We start from the raw sequence: 23255 nt of genomic DNA on the forward strand, positions 1-23255 counted from the left end.
GGGGCTGGGACGTGGAAGTCCTGGGGGCTGGGGCGTGGAGGAGCTGGAGGGTGGAGGTCCTGGGGGCTGGAGGTCCTGGGTGGGTGGAGGTCCAGGGGTCTTGGGCATGGAGGACCTGAGGGGTGGAGGTCCGGGGGCTGGGGGGTGGAGGACCTGAGGGGTGGAGGGCCTGGGGGCTGGGGGTGGAGGTCTTGGGGGCTTGGGCATGGAGGACCTGAGGGGTGGAGGTCCGGGGGCTACCCGCTCCTTACTCCTCACAGCAGGCTTGTTGCCTTGTCCGTTTGGTCTCTCTCTTCACCCCTCGCTTCCCCCGGTCCAAAGTGGGCACTCCCTGGCCTTCCTGCCATCCTCCTTTCCACTGGCCGCCCCACACCCACTCCCCACATTCTGCAACAGCATGCCAAATGAAAACGGGGCGGTAGCACATTTGATGTTTTCGCCTGTCTCCCTGTTTGAGGCTGATGTTCTACAGGAGACTTGGCAAAATACCTCATTCACCGGCACTTTTGCAGGAGGAGACCATTTTCTGAAATCGGTGTCACACAAGTACCAATTGTTTGCTTCCTAAACAAAGCGCTCTATTAGGCAGCTAAATCTCAATGCGTCATCGTGGGGATGAGAGGGGGCTGGGGTTGGCTGTCAAGGATTAAACTCCCCAGGGCTCTCTGTAGAACGCCATCTACTGGTTGGAGGTCTGGTTCCGCCTACACCCCGACTTTGGTTCTGATTGTTACAGCATAGCAACCCGAGTCAAAACCAGTCCATTGGGACCCAGGGTTCCTCAGGGTTATGCTGGACACATGGGGGTAGTCCTCAGACAAACCACCCTCTCAGAGGAAACAAGCTCTTCTCCACTGCCACCAGCAATTTTAATGTAGACATGTTATTTTCTTAGTTATTTTGAGCCATAATGATCTAAGCACTGGACATTAATCTACTCAATAAAGTGTCAAAAATCTAAATTACCAGCCGTTTGATTTCCCTCTCATGTCCAGATCTGAGAGAACAGACCCCCTATTTATGTGATGAACAGTCTGGCCAAGGGGACTTTAATCCCGTCAACAGAGAGAGATTAAATCATCCATGTCATTGTTTTTATGGGATTGGTAATCTGGTTTCTTATGCTGGGTGGAAAAGCAGCGTCTCTAACTGACAGTGAGCCTGCTCTGATATACAGGGAGATGGGAGGAGAGGAGATGAGAGCAGAGGAGAGACGAGAAGAGAGGAGGAAATGAGAGCCCATCTGCTACAGAGGGCTGGGGTTGTCTTTTTTTCCTGTGGAATTTCTGAGTGGCTTGATGTATTCGACATGTGCGTGACAGCCCGGTTGTGTGCGATTGGAGCTGAGGCAGTGTGCTATCCAGCCCAGTTGTGTGTGTGTGTCTGTGTGTGTGTGTGTGTGTGTGTGTGTGTGTGTGTGTGTGTGAGTGTGTGTGTATGTGTTTGCCTGCATGCTCATCACACAGGGCAATGTGCTCTTAAGGTCAAGTTGGCAACGGCCTACCAACCAGCCTTGTACACACATACATACAGGAACAACACACACTGGTTACACACACAGGGAACACACCACACTGCCCCCTTACTCATGCTCACACATCACAGAAAAACACCCCCACACTGGACACACACTGGACACACACACACACACACACGCAGGTTTAACATCCTGAAGCTTCTGCAGGATTTTGACACCAATGAATGTGCGTCAGTTTTCCTCCTCTGCTCTTCTTCCTGGCCCTTTGAACACAGACTGGCCATGAATAGTGTATGTTGTTTTGTGTTGTAGATTCACTTTGTCTGTGGACCAGTTTTCCTCTCTTTTTGTTAGTTCCACTCTAAATTGAATAACTTAGAGTGCCGGCCTGTCTGGAAGCCCATGTGCATCCTGTTTGTGTTGGTGGTGTTATTGGTGGTGGTGGTGTTATTGGTGGTGGTGTTGTTGTTAGTGGTGTTGGTGTTATTGGTGGTATTGTTGTTGTCGGTGGTGTTATTGGTGTAGTTGGTGGTGTTGTAGGTGGTGGTGGTGTTGTAGTTGATGGTGGTGGTGTAATTGGTGGTGTTATTGGTGTAGTTGTTGGTGTTGTAGTTAATGGTGGTGGTGGTGTTATTGGTGTAGTTGGTGGTGTTGTAGTTGATGGTGGGGGTGGTGTTGGTGGTGGTGGTGTTATTGGTGTAGTTGGTGGTTTTGTAGTTGTTGGTGTTTGGTGGTGTTGTAGTTGATGGTGTTGGTGTTGTTTAGTCTGCAGATAAAGCTGTAGCCCCCTGAAGGGAAATATACTAACAACATAAAGCTAATAGGTTCTCCGTCTCCGTCTCCCATACTGACATTTCACATTTTCCTCTGTATTCATGCACATACCTTTTCTGTTTGTCCACTTTTTGATCCAGCCCTCTTTTGAGTCATTCAGGACACAACCTTTTTAAGCGTACACTTTAATGTTCTTAACAGGACATTTTATTTCACTCTAAAAGTCAGGACATATTTTGGCGGTCTGGACTCTCACATTCCCCCGCGTCCCGCATGAGGTCTCTGGCATTATTAGGCCGGCAGAAATGTGAAACGCATGTAGTAAATGTCTGGGAATATATACGAGGCCTGCTGTCCTTAAACCTCACAGCCTTCCCTCTGCTCGGAGCTTTGCTCACTGCTGATGCGGGGAAGCTGTGCGGCAAGGGGCGGGGCGAAGCGTTCACACCGGTGTCCACAGCACATTTAAAGGTTTAAAGGCAGGAGCGGGTCACTGACATGGCACTCTCGCCCGCCGGCTCTCAGCCAGCCAGTGGCTGACAGGGGTGTGGGGTGTGTGCACCTGTGGGGAGAGGATAAAGGACGGAGGGACGCAGACGGGAGAGATGGATGGAGGGAGGGAAGGAGGTGAGGGGAGGGGAGGGTTCGGCACTTGAAATTTATTTGGGTATCGCAGTTTTACGCTGGTTGCCATTGGATTTACAGGTCGGAATGGAATGTGAGCCAATGAAAGGGCTTTGATCCTTCCACCAGGTTGGGTCTTTATAGGAGGGAGCCAGTACGCAGAACGCAGCAGGGCATTCTTTATAAGGTTGTGAGGAACCCCACTGCAGAACCCAGAAATCATAAAAATGTGAGACGACAATGAAGCTAGGGGACTATGGGATGGTCAATGGATATCATCTGGGGAGGTTGAATTAAATGGGATGCTGCTGCTCCAGTCTCAGTTTAAATGTAGGCTAATGCATTCGTCAACTCCCAAAACCCTGGATTCATCTGTTCTCTTCTATCGTACATGTCATTACCTGTAAATTCATCATGACGTGTGCATCTTTGCTGACCTTTGTGTACTGACCTGTGTCTGGTTTCCTCTTCTCCAGAGGCGCAGGCTGCTGCAGGAGCTAGGAGACCAGCGCATCCCCTACCTCGGGCCCTCAGACCATGGCTTCCAACAGCTGGTGAGTCAGTCAGTCAGGCTGGTCCAGAGTCCAGACCACTGTTGACCTTCTGTCATCCCACTGCCATTGGCACTAGTCCAGACCTTCTGTCATCCCATTGGTACTAGTCCAGACCTTCTGTCATCCCACTGCCATTGGTACTAGTCCAGACCTTCTGTCATCCCACTGCCATTGGTACTAGTCCAGACCTTCTGTCATCCCACTGCCATTGGTACTAGTCCAGACCTTCTGTCATCCCACTGCCATTGGTACTAGTCCAGACCTTCTGTCATCCCACTGCCATTGATACTAGTCCAGACCTTCTGTCATCCCACTGCCATTGGTACTAGTCCAGACCTTCTGTCATCCCACTGCCATTGGTACTAGTCCAGACCTTCTGTCATCCCATTGGTACTAGTCCAGACCTTCTGTCATCCCACTGCCATTGGTACTAGTCCAGACCTTCTGTCATCCCATTGGTACTAGTCCATACCTTCTGTCATCCCATTGGTACTAATCCAGACCTTCTGTCATCCCACTGCCATTGGTACTAGTCCAGACCTTCTGTCATCCCACTGCCATTGGTACTAGTCCAGACCTTCTGTCATCCCATTGGTACTAGTCCAGACCTTCTGTCATCCCATTGCCATTGATACTTATCCAGACCTTCTGTCATCCCACTGCCATTGGTACTAGTCCAGACCTTCTGTCATCCCACTGCCATTGGTACTAGTCCAGACCTTCTGTCATCCCATTGGTACTAGTCCAGACCTTCTGTCATCCCATTGCCATTGGTACTAGTCCAGACCTTCTGCCATCCCACTGTCAGTGGTACTAGTCCAGACCTTCTGTCATCCCATTGCCATTGGTACTAGTCCAGACCTTCTGTCATCCCACTGCCATCGGTACTAGTCCAGACCTTCTGTCATCCCACTGCCATTGGTACTATTCCGGACCTTCTGTCATCCCATTGCCATTGGTACTAGTCCAGACCTTCTGCCATCCCACTGTCATTGGTACTAGTCCAGGCCTTCTGTCATCCCATTGCCATTGGCACTAGTCCATACCTTCTGTCATCCCATTGGTACTTGTCCAGACCTTCTGTCATCCCATTGCCATTGGTACTAGTCCAGACCTTCTGCCATCCCACTGTCAGTGGTACTAGTCCAGACCTTCTGTCATCCCATTGGTACTAGTCCAGACCTTCTGTCATCCCATTGCCATTGGTACTAGTCCAGACCTTCTGCCATCCCACTGTCAGTGGTACTAGTCCAGACCTTCTGTCATCCCATTGCCATTGGTACTAGTCCAGACCTTCTGTCATCCCACTGCCATCGGTACTAGTCCAGATCTTCTGTCATCCCATTGCCATTGGTACTAGTCCAGACCTTCTGCCATCCCACTGTCAGTGGTACTAGTCCAGACCTTCTGTCATCCCATTGCCATTGGTACTAGTCCAGACCTTCTGTCATCCCACTGCCATCGGTGCTAGTCCAGACCTTCTGTCATCCCACTGCCATTGGTACTATTCCGGACCTTCTGTCATCCCATTGCCATTGGTACTAGTCCAGACCTTCTGTCATCCCACTGCCATCGGTACTAGTCCAGACCTTCTGTCATCCCACTGCCATTGGTACTAGTCCAGACCTTCTGTCATCCCACTGCCATCGGTACTAGTCCAGACCTTCTGTCATCCCATTGCCATTGGTACTAGTCCAGACCTTCTGCCATCCCACTGTCAGTGGTACTAGTCCAGACCTTCTGTCATCCCATTGCCATTGGTACTAGTCCAGACCTTCTGTCATCCCACTGCCATCGGTACTAGTCCAGACCTTCTGTCATCCCACTGCCATTGGTACTATTCCGGACCTTCTGTCATCCCATTGCCATTGGTACTAGTCCAGACCTTCTGCCATCCCACTGTCATTGGTACTAGTCCAGGCCTTCTGTCATCCCATTGCCATTGGCACTAGTCCATACCTTCTGTAATCCCATTGGTACTTGTCCAGACCTTCTGTCATCCCATTGCCATTGGTACTAGTCCAGACCTTCTGCCATCCCACTGTCAGTGGTACTAGTCCAGACCTTCTGTCATCCCATTGGTACTAGTCCAGACCTTCTGTCATCCCATTGCCATTGGTACTAGTCCAGACCTTCTGCCCATCCCACTGTCAGTGGTACTAGTCCAGACCTTCTGTCATCCCATTGCCATTGGTACTAGTCCAGACCTTCTGTCATCCCACTGCCATCGGTACTAGTCCAGACCTTCTGTCATCCCACTGCCATTGGTACTAGACCAGACCTTCTGTCATCCCATTGCCATTGGTACTAGTCCAGACCTTCTGCCATCCCACTGTCATTGGTACTAGTCCAGGCCTTCTGTCATCCCATTGCCATTGGTACTATTCCGGACCTTCTGTCATCCCATTGCCATTGGTACTAGTCCAGACCTTCTGTCATCCCACTGCCATTGGTACTAGTCCAGACCTTCTGTCATCCCACTGCCATTGGTACTAGTCCAGACCTTCTGCCATCCCACTGTCATTGGTACTAGTCCAGACCTTCTGTCATCCCACTGCCATTGGTACTAGTCCAGACCTTCTGTCATCCCATTGGTACTAGTCCATACCTTCTGTCATACCATTGGTACTAATCCAGACCTTCTGTCATCCCACTGCCATTGGTACTAGTCCAGACCTTCTGTCATCCCACTGCCATTGGTACTAGTCCAGACCTTCTGTCATCCCATTGGTACTAGTCCAGACCTTCTGTCATCCCATTGCCATTGATACTTATCCAGACCTTCTGTCATCCCACTGCCATTGGTACTAGTCCAGACCTTCTGTCATCCCACTGCCATTGGTACTAGTCCAGACCTTCTGTCATCCCATTGGTACTAGTCCAGACCTTCTGTCATCCCATTGCCATTGGTACTAGTCCAGACCTTCTGCCATCCCACTGTCAGTGGTACTAGTCCAGACCTTCTGTCATCCCATTGCCATTGGTACTAGTCCAGACCTTCTGTCATCCCACTGCCATCGGTACTAGTCCAGACCTTCTGTCATCCCACTGCCATTGGTACTATTCCGGACCTTCTGTCATCCCATTGCCATTGGTACTAGTCCAGACCTTCTGCCATCCCACTGTCATTGGTACTAGTCCAGGCCTTCTGTCATCCCATTGCCATTGGCACTAGTCCATACCTTCTGTCATCCCATTGGTACTTGTCAAGACCTTCTGTCATCCCATTGCCATTGGTACTAGTCCAGACCTTCTGCCATCCCACTGTCAGTGGTACTAGTCCAGACCTTCTGTCATCCCATTGGTACTAGTCCAGACCTTCTGTCATCCCATTGCCATTGGTACTAGTCCAGACCTTCTGCCATCCCACTGTCAGTGGTACTAGTCCAGACCTTCTGTCATCCCATTGCCATTGGTACTAGTCCAGACCTTCTGTCATCCCACTGCCATCGGTACTAGTCCAGACCTTCTGTCATCCCATTGCCATTGGTACTAGTCCAGACCTTCTGCCATCCCACTGTCAGTGGTACTAGTCCAGACCTTCTGTCATCCCATTGCCATTGGTACTAGTCCAGACCTTCTGTCATCCCACTGCCATCGGTACTAGTCCAGACCTTCTGTCATCCCACTGCCATTGGTACTATTCCGGACCTTCTGTCATCCCATTGCCATTGGTACTAGTCCAGACCTTCTGTCATCCCACTGCCATCGGTACTAGTCCAGACCTTCTGTCATCCCACTGCCATTGGTACTAGTCCAGACCTTCTGTCATCCCACTGCCATCGGTACTAGTCCAGACCTTCTGTCATCCCATTGCCATTGGTACTAGTCCAGACCTTCTGCCATCCCACTGTCAGTGGTACTAGTCCAGACCTTCTGTCATCCCATTGCCATTGGTACTAGTCCAGACCTTCTGTCATCCCACTGCCATCGGTACTAGTCCAGACCTTCTGTCATCCCACTGCCATTGGTACTATTCCGGACCTTCTGTCATCCCATTGCCATTGGTACTAGTCCAGACCTTCTGCCATCCCACTGTCAGTGGTACTAGTCCAGACCTTCTGTCATCCCATTGGTACTAGTCCAGACCTTCTGTCATCCCATTGCCATTGGTACTAGTCCAGACCTTCTGCCATCCCACTGTCAGTGGTACTAGTCCAGACCTTCTGTCATCCCATTGCCATTGGTACTAGTCCAGACCTTCTGTCATCCCACTGCCATCGGTACTAGTCCAGACCTTCTGTCATCCCATTGCCATTGGTACTAGTCCAGACCTTCTGCCATCCCACTGTCAGTGGTACTAGTCCAGACCTTCTGTCATCCCATTGCCATTGGTACTAGTCCAGACCTTCTGTCATCCCACTGCCATCGGTACTAGTCCAGACCTTCTGTCATCCCACTGCCATTGGTACTATTCCGGACCTTCTGTCATCCCATTGCCATTGGTACTAGTCCAGACCTTCTGTCATCCCACTGCCATCGGTACTAGTCCAGACCTTCTGTCATCCCACTGCCATTGGTACTAGTCCAGACCTTCTGTCATCCCACTGCCATCGGTACTAGTCCAGACCTTCTGTCATCCCATTGCCATTGGTACTAGTCCAGACCTTCTGCCATCCCACTGTCAGTGGTACTAGTCCAGACCTTCTGTCATCCCATTGCCATTGGTACTAGTCCAGACCTTCTGTCATCCCACTGCCATCGGTACTAGTCCAGACCTTCTGTCATCCCACTGCCATTGGTACTATTCCGGACCTTCTGTCATCCCATTGCCATTGGTACTAGTCCAGACCTTCTGCCATCCCACTGTCATTGGTACTAGTCCAGGCCTTCTGTCATCCCATTGCCATTGGCACTAGTCCATACCTTCTGTAATCCCATTGGTACTTGTCCAGACCTTCTGTCATCCCATTGCCATTGGTACTAGTCCAGACCTTCTGCCATCCCACTGTCAGTGGTACTAGTCCAGACCTTCTGTCATCCCATTGGTACTAGTCCAGACCTTCTGTCATCCCATTGCCATTGGTACTAGTCCAGACCTTCTGCCATCCCACTGTCAGTGGTACTAGTCCAGACCTTCTGTCATCCCATTGCCATTGGTACTAGTCCAGACCTTCTGTCATCCCACTGCCATCGGTACTAGTCCAGACCTTCTGTCATCCCACTGCCATTGGTACTAGTCCAGACCTTCTGTCATCCCATTGCCATTGGTACTAGTCCAGACCTTCTGCCATCCCACTGTCATTGGTACTAGTCCAGGCCTTCTGTCATCCCATTGCCATTGGTACTATCCCGGACCTTCTGTCATCCCATTGCCATTGGTACTAGTCCAGACCTTCTGTCATCCCACTGCCATTGGTACTAGTCCAGACCTTCTGTCATCCCACTGCCATTGGTACTAGTCCAGACCTTCTGCCATCCCACTGTCATTGGTACTAGTCCAGACCTTCTGTCATCCCACTGCCATTGGTACTAGTCCAGACCTTCTGTCATCCCATTGGTACTAGTCCATACCTTCTGTCATCCCATTGGTACTAATCCAGACCTTCTGTCATCCCACTGCCATTGGTACTAGTCCAGACCTTCTGTCATCCCACTGCCATTGGTACTAGTCCAGACCTTCTGTCATCCCATTGGTACTAGTCCAGACCTTCTGTCATCCCATTGCCATTGATACTTATCCAGACCTTCTGTCATCCCACTGCCATTGGTACTAGTCCAGACCTTCTGTCATCCCACTGCCATTGGTACTAGTCCAGACCTTCTGTCATCCCATTGGTACTAGTCCAGACCTTCTGTCATCCCATTGCCATTGGTACTAGTCCAGACCTTCTGCCATCCCACTGTCAGTGGTACTAGTCCAGACCTTCTGTCATCCCATTGCCATTGGTACTAGTCCAGACCTTCTGTCATCCCACTGCCATCGGTACTAGTCCAGACCTTCTGTCATCCCACTGCCATTGGTACTATTCCGGACCTTCTGTCATCCCATTGCCATTGGTACTAGTCCAGACCTTCTGCCATCCCACTGTCATTGGTACTAGTCCAGGCCTTCTGTCATCCCATTGCCATTGGCACTAGTCCATACCTTCTGTCATCCCATTGGTACTTGTCCAGACCTTCTGTCATCCCATTGCCATTGGTACTAGTCCAGACCTTCTGCCATCCCACTGTCAGTGGTACTAGTCCAGACCTTCTGTCATCCCATTGGTACTAGTCCAGATCTTCTGTCATCCCATTGCCATTGGTACTAGTCCAGACCTTCTGCCATCCCACTGTCAGTGGTACTAGTCCAGACCTTCTGTCATCCCATTGCCATTGGTACTAGTCCAGACCTTCTGTCATCCCACTGCCATCGGTACTAGTCCAGACCTTCTGTCATCCCATTGCCATTGGTACTAGTCCAGACCTTCTGCCATCCCACTGTCAGTGGTACTAGTCCAGACCTTCTGTCATCCCATTGCCATTGGTACTAGTCCAGACCTTCTGTCATCCCACTGCCATCGGTACTAGTCCAGACCTTCTGTCATCCCACTGCCATTGGTACTATTCCGGACCTTCTGTCATCCCACTGTCAGTGGTACTAGTCCAGACCTTCTGTCATCCCATTGCCATTGGTACTAGTCCAGACCTTCTGTCATCCCACTGCCATCGGTACTAGTCCAGACCTTCTGTCATCCCACTGCCATTGGTACTATTCCGGACCTTCTGTCATCCCATTGCCATTGGTACTAGTCCAGACCTTCTGCCATCCCACTGTCATTGGTACTAGTCCAGGCCTTCTGTCATCCCATTGCCATTGGCACTAGTCCATACCTTCTGTAATCCCATTGGTACTTGTCCAGACCTTCTGCCATCCCACTGTCAGTGGTACTAGTCCAGACCTTCTGTCATCCCATTGGTACTAGTCCAGACCTTCTGTCATCCCATTGCCATTGGTACTAGTCCAGACCTTCTGCCATCCCACTGTCAGTGGTACTAGTCCAGACCTTCTGTCATCCCATTGGTACTAGTCCAGACCTTCTGTCATCCCATTGCCATTGGTACTAGTCCAGACCTTCTGCCATCCCACTGTCAGTGGTACTAGTCCAGACCTTCTGTCATCCCATTGCCATTGGTACTAGTCCAGACCTTCTGTCATCCCACTGCCATCGGTACTAGTCCAGACCTTCTGTCATCCCACTGCCATTGGTACTAGTCCAGACCTTCTGTCATCCCATTGCCATTGGTACTAGTCCAGACCTTCTGCCATCCCACTGTCATTGGTACTAGTCCAGGCCTTCTGTCATCCCATTGCCATTGGTACTATTCCAGGACCTTCTGTCATCCCATTGCCATTGGTACTAGTCCAGACCTTCTGTCATCCCACTGCCATTGGTACTAGTCCAGACCTTCTGTCATCCCACTGCCATTGGTACTAGTCCAGACCTTCTGCCATCCCACTGTCATTGGTACTAGTCCAGACCTTCTGTCATCCCACTGCCATTGGTACTAGTCCAGACCTTCTGTCATCCCATTGGTACTAGTCCATACCTTCTGTCATCCCATTGGTACTAATCCAGACCTTCTGTCATCCCACTGCCATTGGTACTAGTCCAGACCTTCTGTCATCCCATTGGTACTAGTCCAGACCTTCTGTCATCCCATTGCCATTGATACTTATCCAGACCTTCTGTCATCCCACTGCCATTGGTACTAGTCCAGACCTTCTGTCATCCCACTGCCATTGGTACTAGTCCAGACCTTCTGTCATCCCATTGGTACTAGTTGTCATCCCATTGCCATTGGTACTAGTCCAGACCTTCTGCCATCCCACTGTCAGTGGTACTAGTCCAGACCTTCTGTCATCCCATTGCCATTGGTACTAGTCCAGACCTTCTGTCATCCCACTGCCATCGGTACTAGTCCAGACCTTCTGTCATCCCACTGCCATTGGTACTATTCCAGACCTTCTGTCATCCCATTGCCATTGGTACTAGTCCAGACCTTCTGCCATCCCACTGTCATTGGTACTAGTCCAGACCTTCTGTCATCCCATTGCCATTGGTACTAGTCCAGACCTTCTGCCATCCCACTGTCAGTGGTACTAGTCCAGACCTTCTGTCATCCCATTGCCATTGGTACTAGTCCAGACCTTCTGTCATCCCACTGCCATCGGTACTAGTCCAGACCTTCTGTCATCCCACTGCCATTGGTACTATTCCGGACCTTCTGTCATCCCATTGCCATTGGTACTAGTCCAGACCTTCTGCCATCCCACTGTCATTGGTACTAGTCCAGGCCTTCTGTCATCCCATTGCCATTGGCACTAGTCCATACCTTCTGTAATCCCATTGGTACTTGTCCAGACCTTCTGTCATCCCATTGCCATTGGTACTAGTCCAGACCTTCTGCCATCCCACTGTCAGTGGTACTAGTCCAGACCTTCTGTCATCCCATTGGTACTAGTCCAGACCTTCTGTCATCCCATTGCCATTGGTACTAGTCCAGACCTTCTGCCATCCCACTGTCAGTGGTACTAGTCCAGACCTTCTGTCATCCCATTGCCATTGGTACTAGTCCAGACCTTCTGTCATCCCACTGCCATCGGTACTAGTCCAGACCTTCTGTCATCCCACTGCCATTGGTACTAGTCCAGACCTTCTGTCATCCCATTGCCATTGGTACTAGTCCAGACCTTCTGCCATCCCACTGTCATTGGTACTAGTCCAGGCCTTCTGTCATCCCATTGCCATTGGTACTATTCCAGACCTTCTGTCATCCCATTGCCATTGGTACTAGTCCAGACCTTCTGTCATCCCACTGCCATTGGTACTAGTCCAGACCTTCTGTCATCCCACTGCCATTGGTACTAGTCCAGACCTTCTGCCATCCCACTGTCATTGGTACTAGTCCAGACCTTCTGTCATCCCACTGCCATTGGTACTAGTCCAGACCTTCTGTCATCCCATTGGTACTAGTCCATACCTTCTGTCATCCCATTGGTACTAATCCAGACCTTCTGTCATCCCACTGCCATTGGTACTAGTCCAGACCTTCTGTCATCCCACTGCCATTGGTACTAGTCCAGACCTTCTGTCATCCCATTGGTACTAGTCCAGACCTTCTGTCATCCCATTGCCATTGATACTTATCCAGACCTTCTGTCATCCCACTGCCATTGGTACTAGTCCAGACCTTCTGTCATCCCACTGCCATTGGTACTAGTCCAGACCTTCTGTCATCCCATTGGTACTAGTCCAGACCTTCTGTCATCCCATTGCCATTGGTACTAGTCCAGACCTTCTGCCATCCCACTGTCAGTGGTACTAGTCCAGACCTTCTGTCATCCCATTGCCATTGGTACTAGTCCAGACCTTCTGTCATCCCACTGCCATCGGTACTAGTCCAGACCTTCTGTCATCCCACTGCCATTGGTACTATTCCGGACCTTCTGTCATCCCATTGCCATTGGTACTAGTCCAGACCTTCTGCCATCCCACTGTCATTGGTACTAGTCCAGGCCTTCTGTCATCCCATTGCCATTGGCACTAGTCCATACCTTCTGTCATCCCATTGGTACTTGTCCAGACCTTCTGTCATCCCATTGCCATTGGTACTAGTCCAGACCTTCTGCCATCCCACTGTCAGTGGTACTAGTCCAGACCTTCTGTCATCCCATTGGTACTAGTCCAGACCTTCTGTCATCCCATTGCCATTGGTACTAGTCCAGACCTTCTGCCATCCCACTGTCAGTGGTACTAGTCCAGACCTTCTGTCATCCCATTGCCATTGGTACTAGTCCAGACCTTCTGTCATCCCACTGCCATCGGTACTAGTCCAGACCTTCTGTCATCCCATTGCCATTGGTACTAGTCCAGACCTTCTGCCATCCCACTGTCAGTGGTACTAGTCCAGACCTTCTGTCATCCCATTGCCATTGGTACTAGTCCAGACCTTCTGTCATCCCACTGCCATCGGTACTAGTCCAGACCTTCTGTCATCCCACTGCCATTGGTACTATTCCGGACCTTCTGTCATCCCATTTCCATTGGTACTAGTCCAGACCTTCTGTCATCCCACTGCCATCGGTACTAGTCCAGACCTTCTGTCATCCCACTGCCATTGGTACTAGTCCAGACCTTCTGTCATCCCACTGCCATCGGTACTAGTCCAGACCTTCTGTCATCCCATTGCCATTGGTACTAGTCCAGACCTTCTGCCATCCCACTGTCAGTGGTACTAGTCCAGACCTTCTGTCATCCCATTGCCATTGGTACTAGTCCAGACCTTCTGTCATCCCACTGCCATCGGTACTAGTCCAGACCTTCTGTCATCCCACTGCCATTGGTACTATTCCGGACCTTCTGTCATCCCATTGCCATTGGTACTAGTCCAGACCTTCTGCCATCCCACTGTCATTGGTACTAGTCCAGGCCTTCTGTCATCCCATTGCCATTGGCACTAGTCCATACCTTCTGTAATCCCATTGGTACTTGTCCAGACCTTCTGTCATCCCATTGCCATTGGTACTAGTCCAGACCTTCTGCCATCCCACTGTCAGTGGTACTAGTCCAGACCTTCTGTCATCCCATTGGTACTAGTCCAGACCTTCTGTCATCCCATTGCCATTGGTACTAGTCCAGACCTTCTGCCATCCCACTGTCAGTGGTACTAGTCCAGACCTTCTGTCATCCCATTGCCATTGGTACTAGTCCAGACCTTCTGTCATCCCACTGCCATCGGTACTAGTCCAGACCTTCTGTCATCCCACTGCCATTGGTACTAGTCCAGACCTTCTGTCATCCCATTGCCATTGGTACTAGTCCAGACCTTCTGCCATCCCACTGTCATTGGTACTAGTCCAGGCCTTCTGTCATCCCATTGCCATTGGTACTATTCCGGACCTTCTGTCATCCCATTGCCATTGGTACTAGTCCAGACCTTCTGTCATCCCACTGCCATTGGTACTAGTCCAGACCTTCTGTCATCCCACTGCCATTGGTACTAGTCCAGACCTTCTGCCATCCCACTGTCATTGGTACTAGTCCAGACCTTCTGTCATCCCACTGCCATTGGTACTAGTCCAGACCTTCTGTCATCCCATTGGTACTAGTCCATACCTTCTGTCATCCCATTGGTACTAATCCAGACCTTCTGTCATCCCACTGCCATTGGTACTAGTCCAGACCTTCTGTCATCCCACTGCCATTGGTACTAGTCCAGACCTTCTGTCATCCCATTGGTACTAGTCCAGACCTTCTGTCATCCCATTGCCATTGATACTTATCCAGACCTTCTGTCATCCCACTGCCATTGGTACTAGTCCAGACCTTCTGTCATCCCACTGCCATTGGTACTAGTCCAGACCTTCTGTCATCCCATTGGTACTAGTCCAGACCTTCTGTCATCCCATTGCCATTGGTACTAGTCCAGACCTTCTGCCATCCCACTGTCAGTGGTACTAGTCCAGACCTTCTGTCATCCCATTGCCATTGGTACTAGTCCAGACCTTCTGTCATCCCACTGCCATCGGTACTAGTCCAGACCTTCTGTCATCCCACTGCCATTGGTACTATTCCGGACCTTCTGTCATCCCATTGCCATTGGTACTAGTCCAGACCTTCTGCCATCCCACTGTCATTGGTACTAGTCCAGGCCTTCTGTCATCCCATTGCCATTGGCACTAGTCCATACCTTCTGTCATCCCATTGGTACTTGTCCAGACCTTCTGTCATCCCATTGCCATTGGTACTAGTCCAGACCTTCTGCCATCCCACTGTCAGTGGTACTAGTCCAGACCTTCTGTCATCCCATTGGTACTAGTCCAGACCTTCTGTCATCCCATTGCCATTGGTACTAGTCCAGACCTTCTGCCATCCCACTGTCAGTGGTACTAGTCCAGACCTTCTGTCATCCCATTGCCATTGGTACTAGTCCAGACCTTCTGTCATCCCACTGCCATCGGTACTAGTCCAGACCTTCTGTCATCCCATTGCCATTGGTACTAGTCCAGACCTTCTGCCATCCCACTGTCAGTGGTACTAGTCCAGACCTTCTGTCATCCCATTGCCATTGGTACTAGTCCAGACCTTCTGTCATCCCACTGCCATCGGTACTAGTCCAGACCTTCTGTCATCCCACTGCCATTGGTACTATTCCGGACCTTCTGTCATCCCATTGCCATTGGTACTAGTCCAGACCTTCTGTCATCCCACTGCCATCGGTACTAGTCCAGACCTTCTGTCATCCCACTGCAATTGGTACTAGTCCAGACCTTCTGTCATCCCACTGCCATCGGTACTAGTCCAGACCTTCTGTCATCCCATTGCCATTGGTACTAGTCCAGACCTTCTGCCATCCCACTGTCAGTGGTACTAGTCCAGACCTTCTGTCATCCCATTGCCATTGGTACTAGTCCAGACCTTCTGTCATCCCACTGCCATCGGTACTAGTCCAGACCTTCTGTCATCCCACTGCCATCGGTACTAGTCCAGACCTTCTGTCATCCCACTGCCATTGGTACTATTCCGGACCTTCTGTCATCCCATTGCCATTGGTACTAGTCCAGACCTTCTGCCATCCCACTGTCATTGGTACTAGTCCAGGCCTTCTGTCATCCCATTGCCATTGGCACTAGTCCATACCTTCTGTCATCCCATTGGTACTTGTCCAGACCTTCTGTCATCCCATTGCCATTGGTACTAGTCCAGACCTTCTGCCATCCCACTGTCAGTGGTACTAGTCCAGACCTTCTGTCATCCCATTGGTACTAGTCCAGACCTTCTGTCATCCCATTGCCATTGGTACTAGTCCAGACCTTCTGCCATCCCACTGTCAGTGGTACTAGTCCAGACCTTCTGTCATCCCATTGCCATTGGTACTAGTCCAGACCTTCTGTCATCCCACTGCCATCGGTACTAGTCCAGACCTTCTGTCATCCCATTGCCATTGGTACTAGTCCAGACCTTCTGCCATCCCACTGTCAGTGGTACTAGTCCAGACCTTCTGTCATCCCATTGCCATTGGTACTAGTCCAGACCTTCTGTCATCCCACTGCCATCGGTACTAGTCCAGACCTTCTGTCATCCCACTGCCATTGGTACTATTCCGGACCTTCTGTCATCCCATTTCCATTGGTACTAGTCCAGACCTTCTGTCATCCCACTGCCATTGGTACTAGTCCAGACCTTCTGTCATCCCACTGCCATTGGTACTAGTCCAGACCTTCTGTCATCCCACTGCCATTGGTACTAGTCCAGACCTTCTGTCATCCCATTGCCATTGGTACTAGTCCAGACCTTCTGCCATCCCACTGTCAGTGGTACTAGTCCAGACCTTCTGTCATCCCATTGCCATTGGTACTAGTCCAGACCTTCTGTCATCCCACTGCCATCGGTACTAGTCCAGACCTTCTGTCATCCCACTGCCATTGGTACTATTCCAGACCTTCTGTCATCCCATTGCCATTGGTACTAGTCCAGACCTTCTGCCATCCCACTGTCATTGGTACTAGTCCAGGCCTTCTGTCATCCCATTGCCATTGGCACTAGTCCATACCTTCTGTCATCCCATTGGTACTTGTCCAGACCTTCTGTCATCCCATTGCCATGGTACATCCCATCCCACTGTCAGTGGTACTAGTCCAGACCTTCTGTCATCCCATTGGTACTAGTCCAGACCTTCTGTCATCCCATTGCCATTGGTACTAGTCCAGACCTTCTGCCATCCCACTGTCAGTGGTACTAGTCCAGACCTTCTGTCATCCCATTGCCATTGGTACTAGTCCAGACCTTCTGTCATCCCACTGCCATCGGTACTAGTCCAGACCTTCTGTCATCCCACTGCCATTGGTACTAGTCCAGACCTTCTGTCATCCCATTGCCATTGGTACTAGTCCAGACCTTCTGCCATCCCACTGTCATTGGTACTAGTCCAGGCCTTCTGTCATCCCATTGCCATTGGTACTATTCCGTTCTGTCATCCCATTGCCATTGGTACTAGTCCAGACCTTCTGTCATCCCACTGCCATCGGTACTAGTCCAGACCTTCTGTCATCCCATTGCCATTGGTACTAGTCCAGACCTTCTGCCATCCCACTGTCAGTGGTACTAGTCCAGACCTTCTGTCATCCCATTGCCATTGGTACTAGTCCAGACCTTCTGTCATCCCACTGCCATCGGTACTAGTCCAGACCTTCTGTCATCCCACTGCCATTGGTACTATTCCAGACCTTCTGTCATCCCATTGCCATTGGTACTAGTCCAGACCTTCTGTCATCCCACTGCCATTGGTACTAGTCCAGACCTTCTGTCATCCCACTGCCATTGGTACTAGTCCAGACCTTCTGTCATCCCATGCCATCGGTACTAGTCCAGACCTTCTGTCATCCCATTGCCATTGGTACTAGTCCAGACCTTCTGCCATCCCACTGTCAGTGGTACTAGTCCAGACCTTCTGTCATCCCATTGCCATTGGTACTAGTCCAGACCTTGTCATCCCACTGCCATCGGTACTAGTCCAGACCTTCTGTCATCCCACTGCCATCGGTACTAGTCCAGACCTTCTGTCATCCCACTGCCATTGGTACTATTCCGGACCTTCTGTCATCCCATTGCCATTGGTACTAGTCCAGACCTTCTGCCATCCCACTGTCATTGGTACTAGTCCAGGCCTTCTGTCATCCCATTGCCATTGGCACTAGTCCATACCTTCTGTCATCCCATTGGTACTTGTCCAGACCTTCTGTCATCCCATTGCCATTGGTACTAGTCCAGACCTTCTGCCATCCCACTGTCAGTGGTACTAGTCCAGACCTTCTGTCATCCCATTGGTACTAGTCCAGACCTTCTGTCATCCCATTGCCATTGGTACTAGTCCAGACCTTCTGCCATCCCACTGTCAGTGGTACTAGTCCAGACCTTCTGTCATCCCATTGCCATTGGTACTAGTCCAGACCTTCTGTCATCCCACTGCCATCGGTACTAGTCCAGACCTTCTGTCATCCCATTGCCATTGGTACTAGTCCAGACCTTCTGCCATCCCACTGTCAGTGGTACTAGTCCAGACCTTCTGTCATCCCATTGCCATTGGTACTAGTCCAGACCTTCTGTCATCCCACTGCCATCGGTACTAGTCCAGACCTTCTGTCATCCCACTGCCATTGGTACTATTCCGGACCTTCTGTCATCCCATTTCCATTGGTACTAGTCCAGACCTTCTGTCATCCCACTGCCATCGGTACTAGTCCAGACCTTCTGTCATCCCACTGCCATTGGTACTAGTCCAGACCTTCTGTCATCCCACTGCCATCGGTACTAGTCCAGACCTTCTGTCATCCCATTGCCATTGGTACTAGTCCAGACCTTCTGCCATCCCACTGTCAGTGGTACTAGTCCAGACCTTCTGTCATCCCATTGCCATTGGTACTAGTCCAGACCTTCTGTCATCCCACTGCCATCGGTACTAGTCCAGACCTTCTGTCATCCCACTGCCATTGGTACTATTCCGGACCTTCTGTCATCCCATTGCCATTGGTACTAGTCCAGACCTTCTGCCATCCCACTGTCATTGGTACTAGTCCAGGCCTTCTGTCATCCCATTGCCATTGGCACTAGTCCATACCTTCTGTAATCCCATTGGTACTTGTCCAGACCTTCTGTCATCCCATTGCCATTGGTACTAGTCCAGACCTTCTGCCATCCCACTGTCAGTGGTACTAGTCCAGACCTTCTGTCATCCCATTGGTACTAGTCCAGACCTTCTGTCATCCCATTGCCATTGGTACTAGTCCAGACCTTCTGCCATCCCACTGTCAGTGGTACTAGTCCAGACCTTCTGTCATCCCATTGCCATTGGTACTAGTCCAGACCTTCTGTCATCCCACTGCCATCGGTACTAGTCCAGACCTTCTGTCATCCCACTGCCATTGGTACTAGTCCAGACCTTCTGTCATCCCATTGCCATTGGTACTAGTCCAGACCTTCTGCCATCCCACTGTCATTGGTACTAGTCCAGGCCTTCTGTCATCCCATTGCCATTGGTACTATTCCGGACCTTCTGTCATCCCATTGCCATTGGTACTAGTCCAGACCTTCTGTCATCCCACTGCCATTGGTACTAGTCCAGACCTTCTGTCATCCCACTGCCATTGGTACTAGTCCAGACCTTCTGCCATCCCACTGTCATTGGTACTAGTCCAGACCTTCTGTCATCCCACTGCCATTGGTACTAGTCCAGACCTTCTGTCATCCCATTGGTACTAGTCCATACCTTCTGTCATCCCATTGGTACTAATCCAGACCTTCTGTCATCCCACTGCCATTGGTACTAGTCCAGACCTTCTGTCATCCCACTGCCATTGGTACTAGTCCAGACCTTCTGTCATCCCATTGGTACTAGTCCAGACCTTCTGTCATCCCATTGCCATTGATACTTATCCAGACCTTCTGTCATCCCACTGCCATTGGTACTAGTCCAGACCTTCTGTCATCCCACTGCCATTGGTACTAGTCCAGACCTTCTGTCATCCCATTGGTACTAGTCCAGACCTTCTGTCATCCCATTGCCATTGGTACTAGTCCAGACCTTCTGCCATCCCACTGTCAGTGGTACTAGTCCAGACCTTCTGTCATCCCATTGCCATTGGTACTAGTCCAGACCTTCTGTCATCCCACTGCCATCGGTACTAGTCCAGACCTTCTGTCATCCCACTGCCATTGGTACTATTCCGGACCTTCTGTCATCCCATTGCCATTGGTACTAGTCCAGACCTTCTGCCATCCCACTGTCATTGGTACTAGTCCAGGCCTTCTGTCATCCCATTGCCATTGGCACTAGTCCATACCTTCTGTCATCCCATTGGTACTTGTCCAGACCTTCTGTCATCCCATTGCCATTGGTACTAGTCCAGACCTTCTGCCATCCCACTGTCAGTGGTACTAGTCCAGACCTTCTGTCATCCCATTGGTACTAGTCCAGACCTTCTGTCATCCCATTGCCATTGGTACTAGTCCAGACCTTCTGCCATCCCACTGTCAGTGGTACTAGTCCAGACCTTCTGTCATCCCATTGCCATTGGTACTAGTCCAGACCTTCTGTCATCCCACTGCCATCGGTACTAGTCCAGACCTTCTGTCATCCCATTGCCATTGGTACTAGTCCAGACCTTCTGCCATCCCACTGTCAGTGGTACTAGTCCAGACCTTCTGTCATCCCATTGCCATTGGTACTAGTCCAGACCTTCTGTCATCCCACTGCCATCGGTACTAGTCCAGACCTTCTGTCATCCCACTGCCATTGGTACTATTCCGGACCTTCTGTCATCCCATTTCCATTGGTACTAGTCCAGACCTTCTGTCATCCCACTGCCATCGGTACTAGTCCAGACCTTCTGTCATCCCACTGCCATTGGTACTAGTCCAGACCTTCTGTCATCCCACTGCCATCGGTACTAGTCCAGACCTTCTGTCATCCCATTGCCATTGGTACTAGTCCAGACCTTCTGCCATCCCACTGTCAGTGGTACTAGTCCAGACCTTCTGTCATCCCATTGCCATTGGTACTAGTCCAGACCTTCTGTCATCCCACTGCCATCGGTACTAGTCCAGACCTTCTGTCATCCCACTGCCATTGGTACTATTCCGGACCTTCTGTCATCCCATTGCCATTGGTACTAGTCCAGACCTTCTGCCATCCCACTGTCATTGGTACTAGTCCAGGCCTTCTGTCATCCCATTGCCATTGGCACTAGTCCATACCTTCTGTAATCCCATTGGTACTTGTCCAGACCTTCTGTCATCCCATTGCCATTGGTACTAGTCCAGACCTTCTGCCATCCCACTGTCAGTGGTACTAGTCCAGACCTTCTGTCATCCCATTGGTACTAGTCCAGACCTTCTGTCATCCCATTGCCATTGGTACTAGTCCAGACCTTCTGCCATCCCACTGTCAGTGGTACTAGTCCAGACCTTCTGTCATCCCATTGCCATTGGTACTAGTCCAGACCTTCTGTCATCCCACTGCCATCGGTACTAGTCCAGACCTTCTGTCATCCCACTGCCATTGGTACTAGTCCAGACCTTCTGTCATCCCATTGCCATTGGTACTAGTCCAGACCTTCTGCCATCCCACTGTCATTGGTACTAGTCCAGGCCTTCTGTCATCCCATTGCCATTGGTACTATTCCGGACCTTCTGTCATCCCATTGCCATTGGTACTAGTCCAGACCTTCTGTCATCCCACTGCCATTGGTACTAGTCCAGACCTTCTGTCATCCCACTGCCATTGGTACTAGTCCAGACCTTCTGCCATCCCACTGTCATTGGTACTAGTCCAGACCTTCTGTCATCCCACTGCCATTGGTACTAGTCCAGACCTTCTGTCATCCCATTGGTACTAGTCCATACCTTCTGTCATCCCATTGGTACTAATCCAGACCTTCTGTCATCCCACTGCCATTGGTACTAGTCCAGACCTTCTGTCATCCCACTGCCATTGGTACTAGTCCAGACCTTCTGTCATCCCATTGGTACTAGTCCAGACCTTCTGTCATCCCATTGCCATTGATACTTATCCAGACCTTCTGTCATCCCACTGCCATTGGTACTAGTCCAGACCTTCTGTCATCCCACTGCCATTGGTACTAGTCCAGACCTTCTGTCATCCCATTGGTACTAGTCCAGACCTTCTGTCATCCCATTGCCATTGGTACTAGTCCAGACCTTCTGCCATCCCACTGTCAGTGGTACTAGTCCAGACCTTCTGTCATCCCATTGCCATTGGTACTAGTCCAGACCTTCTGTCATCCCACTGCCATCGGTACTAGTCCAGACCTTCTGTCATCCCACTGCCATTGGTACTATTCCGGACCTTCTGTCATCCCATTGCCATTGGTACTAGTCCAGACCTTCTGCCATCCCACTGTCATTGGTACTAGTCCAGGCCTTCTGTCATCCCATTGCCATTGGCACTAGTCCATACCTTCTGTCATCCCATTGGTACTTGTCCAGACCTTCTGTCATCCCATTGCCATTGGTACTAGTCCAGACCTTCTGCCATCCCACTGTCAGTGGTACTAGTCCAGACCTTCTGTCATCCCATTGGTACTAGTCCAGACCTTCTGTCATCCCATTGCCATTGGTACTAGTCCAGACCTTCTGCCATCCCACTGTCAGTGGTACTAGTCCAGACCTTCTGTCATCCCATTGCCATTGGTACTAGTCCAGACCTTCTGTCATCCCACTGCCATCGGTACTAGTCCAGACCTTCTGTCATCCCATTGCCATTGGTACTAGTCCAGACCTTCTGCCATCCCACTGTCAGTGGTACTAGTCCAGACCTTCTGTCATCCCATTGCCATTGGTACTAGTCCAGACCTTCTGTCATCCCACTGCCATCGGTACTAGTCCAGACCTTCTGTCATCCCACTGCCATTGGTACTATTCCGGACCTTCTGTCATCCCATTGCCATTGGTACTAGTCCAGACCTTCTGTCATCCCACTGCCATCGGTACTAGTCCAGACCTTCTGTCATCCCACTGCAATTGGTACTAGTCCAGACCTTCTGTCATCCCACTGCCATCGGTACTAGTCCAGACCTTCTGTCATCCCATTGCCATTGGTACTAGTCCAGACCTTCTGCCATCCCACTGTCAGTGGTACTAGTCCAGACCTTCTGTCATCCCATTGCCATTGGTACTAGTCCAGACCTTCTGTCATCCCACTGCCATCGGTACTAGTCCAGACCTTCTGTCATCCCACTGCCATCGGTACTAGTCCAGACCTTCTGTCATCCCACTGCCATTGGTACTATTCCGGACCTTCTGTCATCCCATTGCCATTGGTAC

General features: G+C 50.6%; 1 protein-coding gene across 4 annotated transcripts in view; it reads left to right on the forward strand.

Annotated features, from left to right (window-relative positions):
* LOC112238946 (alpha-ketoglutarate-dependent dioxygenase FTO) overlaps window positions 1-23255 on the forward strand; it is a 277608-nt gene that overhangs the window by 17475 nt on the left and 236878 nt on the right. For all 4 annotated transcript variants that reach the window (XM_042331038.1, XM_042331039.1, XM_042331040.1 and 1 more), the window contains exon 2: window positions 3352-3429. In XM_042331038.1, coding sequence (XP_042186972.1) covers window positions 3352-3429 — 78 coding nt within the window. The remainder of the gene's footprint in view (window positions 1-3351; window positions 3430-23255) is intronic.

Source organism: Oncorhynchus tshawytscha, linkage group LG12 (genome assembly GCF_018296145.1).
Source record: "Oncorhynchus tshawytscha isolate Ot180627B linkage group LG12, Otsh_v2.0, whole genome shotgun sequence".
Taxonomy (NCBI): domain Eukaryota; kingdom Metazoa; phylum Chordata; class Actinopteri; order Salmoniformes; family Salmonidae; genus Oncorhynchus; species Oncorhynchus tshawytscha.